Raw genomic sequence first — 12134 nt, 5'->3', positions numbered from 1 at the left:
TTGAAAACCCAACGACACCCTATAATAGGCTTATCATAAGGTATTGGAACTAGAGTTTAAGTATGATTAGCTTCCAAAGCTTGTATCTCAACATCCATGACAGTTTTCCAACGATCGTGCTTGATAGCTTCAGTGTATGAACGTGGTTCACGAATGACTGAAAGTTGGAGAGTATAAGCTCTAGATCTTATCTTACTTTGTCATGTAATATTTAGAGGTTATCATGTCATTTTAAACAAGTTTAGACAGATAATAAGATATCCTTAAAGTTAAAAGGACCAATCGGTTATTTAAATCAAATTGAGATGTCCCTCATTTATTAAGCCAAAAGTAGAGTTATCTAGAAGTGTCAAATTTACATACGATCTTACTACACGCCACGAAATCTGAAATTTTTTAATGTTTTGATTTGACTTAGGCCCTGTTCTTTATCACTTAATTTCAGTAACAATCAGTTCAGTTCAGTTCAATTCAGTTCAGTTCAGTTCAGCAATCAGTTTCAGCATTCAGTAATTTATCATTATTTATTATATTATAATAATTATTATTATTTATCTATAATTTATTATTATTTATTATTTATTATTATTATTATTATTATATATTATTATTATTATTATTTATACTTTATCATTATCTATAAATTAGATAAAAGTCAAGAAATAATAGTTTATTAAAGTATATATCGTTTAATAAAAAATTAAAACTAAAGTATGCATCCATATTTAAAAATTAGAAATTGCATCCATATTATAAATTGTTTCTAAAATTTACCGAATTTATCAATGTTAGGGATAAAATTGCACAATTTTAGACGTTGGGCGTAAAATTACTCCTGACCCAAAACGTTATTTTTGCACTTTAACCCTCAATTAGAATAAAAAGTTAAGAGTTGATATTCATATGAAAATTTGTATTTAATTTCATAGGCTTTAAATTATATGTAAATTAGTGTTTGTATGTAATTTGTATTTTTAATTTAAATTAGACTCATTTTTATTTAATTTCATAGGCTTTTATCGAACCAAGATTTTATCAACCCGAGCTTTTATTTGATATTCAATTTAGTTTTATCTTTAATAATATATTTATTTATTATTGATATTATTAAATTTATTAGAATCATTATTATTATTATTATAAGTTTATTAATGTCCAATATTATCATTAAAATTATTTTAAAGTCTAATATCATCATTATTGTTAAGTTCGGTAGCATTCAGTTAAGTTCAGTAGCATTCAGTTAAATTCAGTTCAGTTCAGTATTCAGTAGTATTCAGTTCAGTATTCAGTAGTATTCAGTTCAGTATTCAGTAGTATTCAGTTCAGTTCAGTTCAGTTCAATTCAGTTCAGTTCAGTTCAGTTTTTTTCAGCGATAAAGAACAGAGCCTTAGTAGGTAATATATTATTTTTAGGTTGATACAAATTTTTAGAATGGATTAGTGTCAACAAAGTAACTAGAAAGTGACACGAATGTTTCAATTTTTTTTTTATCATATTCTATCATATAACAATCTCCCATATTTTTATATGTAATCCTTAATATATATAGTAAAATTAAATGTGACTTATAAACATATTATACAGACTCAATAATGATGTTAACGGATTTTTCGATAGTTAGTTTTAACATGCTAATCTAAAAATAACATAAAATATTTTGAAGTATTTGTTATTGGTATATAGTAAAATCGCGTGTGACCTGAAAATACAACACGAAATCGAAACTACCTCTATTAGATTGACATGATTGTAATATCGATTTTTTTGGGTTGGATTAAAGGTTTACTCATTTGACACAACACAAACCCGACAATTATTACCTCCAGAGTTATGTTGCTTATGCATACTTCCACTATTTAGTCCCTAATTTTATCTAAAATGTTTGTTATTGACATCTCATCTATTAGTAATATTTACTCCTGATCTATCCAAAATATAATATTAACCGATTTTTTTTCAATAGTTTGTGTTAACATATATATATATATATTTTGATGAAGTTTGTGTTAACATATTAATTTAAAAATAACATGCATACTTCCATATGCATTAAATCATACCCTTGAAGTTTATGGGCTTAGATTCATTTGGGCTCAGATTATATGGAAGAGTGGGCTCAAGGCCCAAGTACAAGAACTTCTCTCTCATCACAAATTTGGAAACTTCAATTTGAAAATTCAAAATGTACAGCACAAGCTCATCTGGCCTGCCAGAACGCTCCGATGAGCTAACGGTCAGGAATCAGCGCTCGATAATAATCACAACTACTAGAGCTTGCTATAGCTAAAATGGCAGCGGGTAAGAACTCCGTTTCTCCTCTTTCTGCTGCTAGATTCAAGAGAGAAGATTACAAACGAACCAAGCATGATTCTCATTTCTCAAAATGGCAGGTTCGATCTCCACTTTCCCTCTATTTCAAGTTCTAGCTCCAAATCGATTATGATATAGGATGTTCTTACTAGATTCCAATTGTTTTTCCAGTCTAAATTTTGTTCAATTGTGCTTTTCAGGTTCTAATTGGACCTTCTGATTGGGAAGATTACGCCCAAGGGAAGGAAGGAGCAGCTAGATACAGAGTTCATAGCCTTCCTAGTAGATCTGCTCCGGGTTTATATGAGCTTGGCGTAGCTGTATCTCGATCTGGATTTGGCCGAAATGTTGGCAAGTTAGATCCAGATGATATCGCGGTGGTTTATCTTGGTCAAGCTGAGAACGTGAGGAGCCGGCTTCAGAGATATGGTCGTTGTGGTGCTCATTTGGGCAACGCAACTGGCGATTGGAGTGATTCTAAAACGGCGTCGCCTCAAAACGGGATTGGTTTGTTCGAAGAAATTTTCTCGAAAGGGTACCGTATTGTGTATAGATGGGCTCTTGTAAGTATCTCTGCTTCTTCCTTTGATTTTAGTAGCTCAAACTTAATTTCCTTTGTCATTTAAACAAAAGGAGAAGTTATAAATAACGTTTTCAGAGTACATTTATGGGTTTTTCATCTCAATTTTGCAGGGGTGCCTAAATTTATCAATCATTTATGGGTCTATTAGTAACAATGAATCGATCACTTAAATTTGGTTAGAATAACGTTGTTACTTAGATGGTTAATTTTATCAATCATTTATGGGTCTATTAGTAACAATTAATCAATCACTTAAATTTGGTTAGAATAACGTTGTTACTTATATGGTTAATTTATATTTCGATATGTTAGTTATTATTAAATTTGGTTAGAATAACATTGTTACTTAGATCGGTTAATTTATATTTCGATACGTTAGTTATTATTGACTTTTTCCGTAAAAAGATAAGCTATACTCACAACCACACATTCAATGTTATGCTTTCTAATATGATGATCACTATATTTTAATCACCGTTTCAAAATGACGATTTCAAAATTGAAATGTTCAAAATTAAAGTTGTTTAGAATAATATTTACTATTAAACCGTGTTTTTTTATTAGATTAAACCGTTTTTGGCCCCTGTGGTATCATTTTTTTTTGTCATTTCCCTCTCTAGTATCATTTGGTAGTATTTGCCCACTGAGATATTCACATGTATGATAATTAACTTATTTTGAATGAAAAATAACTGATATGTTAATTTTTGCCACATGGTACAATTTTTGACACGTAAAATGTACGCATAGCAATTGTCTTAATATTTTTTCCGATATTACTTACTATGTGGATAAATAAGGAATTAATATTTTTTTCTTGTTTATTCACATATTAAGTCTATAAGTAAAAGAAAAATTAAAACAATTTCCATGTGTATATGTCACGTGTCAAATATTGTAGTGTATTATGTGATAGGAATTAACAAACCAATTAATATTTTATCCAAAATGAGTTAAATGTCACGTATAGGAATACATCAGGAAGCAAATTTTATCAAATGATACTTATCTCTTTAAAAATGTTTATCTGCTAACAAAGAAACATCAAAATGAAAATTTTGAAGATTTAAAAGTTCTTAAAATATCATCAATTTTTGAAATTGTCTATTTTGAAATTATCAACTGTCAATTTGAGGTATTAATTTAAAGTTCAGTGATCATAATGTTAGAAAATATAATGTTGAATAACTCTTATATTACGTTTTAAAGTTTAATAGTCATACCGTGAAAATGAATAAACTTCAATGGCCATGAATGTATTCATCCCATAACAAATAATTGACTTTAAAATTAATATATTATTATTTAAACATTAAAATTTAAATTCAATAAAAAAATCACTTAAATAAAATTGTTTCTTTTAATATTTTTAATTTAAAAATTAATTATAGATATGCATATTTATGTAGAAATAACTAAGATTTTACATATAATCAAAATTGATTTGATTTTCAATTTTAGTCAACCTATTTTTCATTTTGTTTCAATTTTAGAAATAAAATTTTCAATTTTCTTGATAGTTTTTTTTACAACCCACAATTTTGAGAGCACTATCCTTGAATGTTAAAAGTGGGGGCAGGACATTTACGCCTTACAAACAAGGGTAAGTTATATAAAAAAAACGTAACCCGAAAAATCGCATAACTTTATATTTTTTATATTATGGTCATTAAATTTTAATTAACACTTTAAAATTATGATTGATGATCTCAAAATAAAAAATTTTAAGAATTGTTTATATTCTAAGAAACTTTAATTTTTCAAAATTTTTTGTTTTAAAGTTATTTAGATGTTGTTTGGTTAGTTGAGAGAAAATCAATTTTTAAACAGAGAATTCTACAAATGATGATTTTAGAAAATAAAAAATATTGTTTCATGGTAAATATCGGTCTAAACAACTTTAATTCCTGAATATTTTCAATTTGAGATTGTCAATAGTAATTTGGAGGCGTTAGTTAAAGTATAGCGGCTATAATGTTAGAAAATATAAAGATAAATGATTTTTATGTTATATTTTGAAGTTTAGTGGTCATACTGTAAAAATGAGTAAAGTTGAGGGTATACCCTCAAAAACACTCACAAACAAGAGAGGAAGTGTACTCTAAAAATAATATATATGACTTAATGTTATTTGGTCCTTGAACTTTAAAAGTTGGTTGAGTCCCTAAACTTATAAAGTGTCTTATTAATTCTCTTAACTTGCTTAAAATCAAAATAATCTATTGACCAACTAAATTTATTTAATGTGACATTTGCCTTCAAAACTTACTTAAAGTGATATATTGTTTCATGAGGTTGCTTAAAATGATATATATATATCAATTTGTTAAAATACTCTCTTGTTGTATCACGTGGACGTATGAGTTAATCATATAACTTTAAACAAGTTCAGGGATCTAACAAGATACTTTGTAAATTTATAAATTGAGAGAACTAATCGAATTTTTTTGGCCCAAGGGACTCTTCATGTATTTAGCCTAATACATATATATAAAGTCATCTGATCTTACCCTAGCATACATCCTCTTCTCCTTCTCCTAGAAATTCTAATTTTATTAATAAATTTTGTAATGGGTTGGTTGATTTTTTAACCCATTTAGTTGAATATAAGTATGGTAGCAGGTTAGCTCGTATGATGTGTTATCTTCTACTTATATTCAGTATTTTTTAATTAATTGTATCGACCTGTTTAAATTTTGTGTTATATTAATCCGTTTATTAAATGAATTGCGTAAAGATTGATTCTTAATGGATTACTAGAGTTAATCGACATGATATCCATCAATCCATTTTAACACCCTTACTATTAGGGCTGTAAATAAACCAAGCTGCTCATAAGTGGTTCAACGTTCGATTCGATAAAAGCTCGATTATTTTCGGTTCAATTTATAATGAGCCGAGTTTGAGCATGATTTTGAGACTGGAGCAACTCGAAACTTTGCTCGAAAACTCGCAAACACGCTTAGTTATGTGTTCATGAATAAGCTCATGAACAAAATGTTTATGAACAACTCATAAGCAAGCTGGGTTCATTTTTTATTTTTTTTTATAATAATACTACTTTTAATGCAAAGGTAGATAGTTTGTAGATTTCAAAACTAAGTAGTTTTGTGTTTGGGAAATTTCAAATGAAATTGAAACTTTATCTTCCATTTTAATTCTTCATTCATTTGTTTACGAGCTCGTGAGTTTGCTTATGAACATTATTATGAGTTTTGCTGGTGAGTTTGCTTATGAACGTTATTAATGAATTGTTCGCGAGCAAAGTTTATAAACAAAATTAACGTGTTGCTCACGAGCAAAACTTGCTGCTGGCAAGCAGTGCATAATCAAATAATTAGTGATTAATTCTAGTCTTCCTGATTCCTGAATGAATATAAACAGATGAGAGATAAGCGGAGTGCTGAGAAAACAGAAGCTCAGCTGCTTGACACATTTGACTATGCCTGGAACAAAGGCAGTAATGGGGATAGACGCCCTAAAGATATCATACAAAAACTTGGTGAAATTGCTTCAAGAAGCTCCTTTAAATTTACAACAATCTCCAAAAAGCTCCTGTTTCTACGTCCTGGTCAAGTGGGTATCAAAATTGAAGCAGGCAAGCCACCATTGCCAGAAGAATGTACAGTGGATGGAAAAAGTTTTCTCCATGGAATTTTCAAATTTAGCAGATGGCAGCCAAGATTATTAGTTCCAGAGAAATCTGGCATTGAAGAGAATTCCTCCACCATATGTGGAATCCTCACAAGTGAAGGTATTGTTTAATTTGTTACTTGTTGTTGGTTTAAAGAAGTGTTTTCAAAGTTCTCACATTTTGAAATTTGTAAGCATGGTATGGGTTACATTGATTTGGGGCATATTACAGTTTGAATCGTGAAAAAATACCCGGCATTTTAAAGCTAGGAGCAATTTTGTTGCTAACTTTTAAAATGGTGCAATTTTATCCTTAACGTCTAAAATGGTGCAATTTTACCTCTAACATTAGCAGCCAAGCAACTTCAAAAAAATCAGAAAAGGTTACGAAATTTGAGGGATAAAATTGCACCATTTTAGACGTTAAAAGATAAAATTGTTTCTAGTCGTAAACATTAGGATTATGTTTTTTTTTTTTGGTAGAAGAGGAAAGGAAAAAACACAACAAACAGCTTAACCTGGGATCAGCTTAGGAAAACTGACCCCAACCAGATCCTCAAAAATCAAGGACGAAATGAAGCCTGGGGGAGAGGAGAAGGTAGACAGGCCCAATAAACTCGAGTGCCCTTCCAGCGCAAGACGGTCCGCGACGCGGTTCTGCTCCCTGTAAATATGAGAGAACTTAATAGACTCGAAGGAGGAACCAATCCTCTTAATGCCTTTAATAATATTCAGGCTATTCCGACAAAAAGACTTGCCCTCAGATCATCTTAACTGCTTTTTGGTTATCAGACTCTACCAGAAGCTTCTTCACACCAAGATCCTTAGCCATCTTCAGGCCCGAAAGAATACCCCAAAGCTCGGCAGAAAAGGAAGAGCCTGATCCCAAATTCTGAGAGAAGCCAGACACCCATTTGCCACCAGCATCTCTAAGAACCCCTCCTGCAGCGATCCTTCCGTCCTTCAAACAAGAACCATCAGTATTAAGCTTAATCACACCTTCGCTAGGTCTACTCCAGCCTAGAAGATTGACCTCCTTCCTCTGCACCACCTTAGCTGAGGGATCTTCACCAAAGCTATCAACCAAGGACCTGATCTTTTTAGAAAAGAACTCAAGGATATTTGGTAAATAAACCACTCCATCACCAAAGATCTCCTCATTCCGCCACTTCCAAATCTGATGGCACACAACCACAAAAAGGAGAATACCTTGATCCTCAGGCAGAAGATTCCCCTTAATCCCATCCACAAACCAATCATCTTCAGAGTGAGATAAGAAAGAAGGTAGCACATCTCTAGGAAGGATTCTCCTCCAAACCTCAAGACTTTTCTCACAGTCTCTAAGGGCATGACATAACGTCTCCTCACTGCAGGCTCCAGAATCCACCAGGTGCCTCCTTTTCCTATCCGAATTAGTCAGCAACCTATTCTTGACTCCAAGCCAAAGGAAGCTCCTAATACGGTAAGACACTTTTAAACCCCAAATTGTCTTCCACACCCCTGGAGAAGCAGACTCCAAGTCCCGATGGAACTCTTGAAAAGCGGACTTACAAGAATAAGCCCCATTATTAGTAAGAGCCCAACATAAACTATCCTTATCCTCCAATTGATTACTTATGTGGACACTTCTAATAGAAAGGAGCGATTCCAGACTGAGGTAAGAATTAAATTTATCCCAGATCCACTCACCCTCAGAATTCACAACATCAGCAATCTTCCAGTCCTGAACATCTAACGGAGGCAAGGAAGTACACATTTCCAGTAAAGGTCTCTTACCAACCCAACTATCCTTCCAGAAACTGATGGATTTGCCATTACCCACATTCCACCCAACCCCAATACGAAACTCAGCAAACACAGCACTGATGCCTTTCCAAAGAAAGGAGCAATTACTCACCCTCTCCTTAGGCCCCCCAAACACCTTATCCTTCCGATACTTCCCACATAAGAGCCTGACCCACAGAGCAGAAGGAAACTGCCACATACGCCAGAGGAGTTTCATTAATAAGACTCTATTATTATCTTTTGCTTTCCTAATGTCAAGACCTCCACAATCCTTAGGCAGACAAACCTCATTCCAGGGTACCAGATGGATCTTTCTACCCTCCTCAGATTCCCCCCACAGGAACCTACGGTTAATTTTATCAAGATCATTAAGCACAGGATCCGGAAGTTGACAAGCCTGCATAATGTGGTTGGGAGTAGCACAATTAACGGATTGAACTAACGTGAGGCGACCAGCGAGAGAAAGAGTCTTGGCTTTCCACGTAGCACACTTCAAATTCGCTTTATCCAAAGTATCTTTAAAAGAAACTTTAGACACTCTCTCACTGTGGAGGGGAATACCAAGATACTTCCCAAGAGAATCCGTCAGAGGGATACCCGAAAGATCGCTTAATCTTTTACAGACTCTAGGGTTCATATTCTTAGAGCACATCATCTTAGACTTCTGGATGTTAAGTTTCTGCCCAGAGGCTGAGCAGAAACAGTCAAGAATATTCATAATAATGCTCAACTGCTCCTCATTACCCTCCAGAAAGATAAGGAGCAGCAAAGAATAAGTGGGTCACCTGGGGACAGAAACTATTGATAGCCACCGGGTGGAAACTCCCATCATCGATAACATCCTTAATCAAGTGGGCAAGCCTCTCCATAGCAATAACGAAAAGGAAAGGGCTCATAGGATCACCCTGACGGATCCTCCGGCCCGGGGAGAACTCCTCCGACATATCCCCATTAATCATAACTTGAAACACAAGAGAAGAGATACACACCTTAATTAACCTTCTCCGGCTGTCCGGGATTCTAGCTCTCTCCAGACTCTCCATCAGGAAGTTCCAGTTGATGCGATCATAGGCCTTCTCCAAATCTAACTTTAGAGCGACGATGCCTTTCTTCCCCTTCCCGATCTTCATAGTATGGACCATCTCTTGGGCGATCACCACGTTATCCATCATGTGTCTGCCAGGCACAAAACTGCCCTGATTCTGACAAATGATCTCAGGAAGAATGCTACGGAACCTATTCGCCACAATCTTTGTAATCGTTTTATAAAGAACATTACAAAGACTGATAGGTCTCATATGCCGAAAGGAAGAAGGCTTATCAATTTTAGGAATAAGAACCAAAAGGGTTCTATTCACCAGCTCAATATCCTGAGAGCCATTAAAAACACCTATGATAAAATTATAGATACCTTCCTTCACAACCTCCCAGTGCTTATGGTAAAAACCAGCCGGCAGACCATCAATCCAGGAGCTTTAGAGGCCCCAATGTTGAAAATGGCTTGATCAATCTCCTTAAGGGATATAGGGTGAAAGGCATCCTGACTGCTCTCCTCACTTATCATAGGAAAGGTAGTAACAGAGTGAGCTCTCTCCAGATGAACAGGTTCATCTTTAAACAACTCCTTATAGAACTCCAGAGCCATTTTCCGAATCTCCTCCTCTTCATACACCCAGTAAACATTAGGATTATTAATCATAGACATAGGCCTAATTTTTGTATTTTTGGAAGGGATAATGTCAAAATTTGTCCCTATCTTTCTTTAGAAGAGCATATTAACTCGTAATGTAGAAAATTGTACAAATTTACTCTTGGCAAATCTAAGTAAAATCAGTTTTACCTTCATATAATGGAAAATATGAACAGACTTGTTTGACAGTTATTTGACCTTCCAAACATTTTGTCGATAAACTCAAACAATTTAGTACATTTTAACTGAGTGGTTATAAATATTTGAGACATAATTAATGTTAGGAATATCATATTTGACTGTCAAATCAGTAGGTTCAAATTTCTTGTTATGTGAGGGTAAATTTGATTTTGGCCGGAAATGTTAGGGGTAAATTTAATTTCAGAGCTTAGGTTTTAAATCTGCACTTTTCAAAAACATTATGAGCTACTTTGTAACTTATACTTTTTGAGAAAATTATATTCAATTCCTGTTCTACATCTTACAGGTATCCCTTGTAAACAGGCGCCAGTTCCAGGGAGAAAGAGATGCAAACAACACAAAGGAATGAGAATTTATGGATTGAAAGCTAAACCAATTGCACCAGAAAATTCCCATTCTCTCCCTGATGTGCATCTTGATTCCAGCAGCAGTGTCTGTGGAGTGAATTTAGGTGATGGTAATTTCTGCAAGAAGGAAGCAGTTTCAGGAAGGAAAAGATGCAAAGAACACAAAGGCATGAGGATTAAAAGCTCTGTGTTTAAGCCAATATCAGAGGAAAAACAGAAACAGTGTAATGTCTCATCTTCAAAAATTAGTTCTGTGAATGAACAATTTTCTGTTACTTGTGGTGTAAATTTGGGGAATGATTCCATCTGCATTAAAACACCTGTTCCAGGTAGAAAAAGATGTGAAGAACACAAGGGAATGAGAGTCAGTACAAAGTACAAGCACCATGTTGTTATTGATGGGTTAAATTGACATCATCAAGCTAGACTATTGTTGCATCACTCTTTAACTTATTAAGACCACACAAGCAAAGCAATTCTTTGCCATATGTATTGGAACCACAGGACATTTTTGTTGTACTTTTTAGTTATAGTGTATGTTTTTTTTTTTGATAGATATAGTTATTATCAAACAGGATGAACAATAATTTACTTTACTAATAAATGCTAGTATTAACAATTTTGAAGTCACAATAGTCGATTGATAGTTAAACTCTCTTACAATTTGTTATAAATTCTATTTCGAAGGATCGTAATTTTTTTTTCCCAAAGCGAAAACAAGAAAGGCTAGCTATGAATTACCCTACTTCAAAAAAACCACAACAGTCACAAGAATATTTTAGATACGTGAAAGAAATATAATGCACTCGTGATAACCCAAAAGAAGAAATCATACATCATGATATAATATGAATAAACAAACCTGATAAGTGAATATTTGATGTGGTTTTAAGCAGACCTAGATCAATTCCTTATACCAGGATGTTTTGGAATGTGCTTCCAGAATCTTCTCCCTTATAAGATAATTTGTAAAATTGAACTTTTTAATTGTTCCAATTTGCTCTCTTTGAAGGTAAATTACAACAACATTTTTAGACGGAAACCATGGTGGGTAGACGGAAGTGTTCACATGGACCTAATGACTACGGACAATTTGGTCATTTACCATTAGATGTAGGCTGATTAAAATCCTAAGGTGGAGATTCAAAGCATCCAAAGATTTAGATTTAATCAGCCTATATCTAACGGTGGATGACCAAATTCACGTAGTCATCAGGGTCATGTGAAAAATACTGTGGTACTAGATACTTGCAAAAATGTTAAATCACAATTTCTTGCGGTACTTTACCCTAATTATAGTATAAAAGCTATCTACTTATTTTTTTTACAAATTATCTTAAATATTTAATAAGGCTTAATACATCATTTGTGTCTTGAACTTATTCAAAAAAAATTAATTGGCCCCTAAACTTTCAAAGTGTTCCAATAGCCCCTCAACTTGCATAAAATGTTCAGTTAGCCATCTGAACTTTCGTAAAATGTAATCAATTGATCACTCGGTTGCAAAAAAGTAAGTTAAATGCAAAAAAAATTATCGCACACGTCTTAAAAAAAGTGAAACGACCAAGATTGTGGTATGCG

At 33.4% G+C, this 12134-nt stretch overlaps 1 protein-coding gene across 2 annotated transcripts; it reads left to right on the top strand.

Annotated features, from left to right (window-relative positions):
* The first annotated feature begins 2173 nt into the window (after positions 1-2173).
* Positions 2174-11072, top strand: LOC136203503 (protein EFFECTOR OF TRANSCRIPTION 2-like). 2 transcript variants are annotated; one of them, XM_065994667.1, is made up of 5 exons: positions 2174-2394; positions 2515-2877; positions 6282-6651; positions 10493-10777; positions 10883-11072. In XM_065994667.1, the coding sequence occupies exons 1-5, from the start codon at positions 2293-2295 to the stop codon at positions 10963-10965; spliced, it is 1203 nt and encodes a 400-aa protein (XP_065850739.1). In that variant the 5' UTR covers positions 2174-2292; the 3' UTR covers positions 10966-11072. The 2 variants fall into 2 exon arrangements, with proteins under 2 accessions (XP_065850739.1, XP_065850738.1); XM_065994666.1 differs by having other exon boundaries at positions 2175-2394; positions 10493-11072.
* Positions 11073-12134: the final 1062 nt, after the last annotated feature.

The sequence above is a fragment of the Euphorbia lathyris genome, chromosome 8, assembly GCF_963576675.1.
Source record: "Euphorbia lathyris chromosome 8, ddEupLath1.1, whole genome shotgun sequence".
Classification (NCBI taxonomy): Eukaryota; Viridiplantae; Streptophyta; class Magnoliopsida; order Malpighiales; family Euphorbiaceae; genus Euphorbia; species Euphorbia lathyris.
The sequence above is the reverse complement of the archived record's forward strand: the minus strand, read 5'-3'. Positions and strand labels throughout refer to the sequence as shown.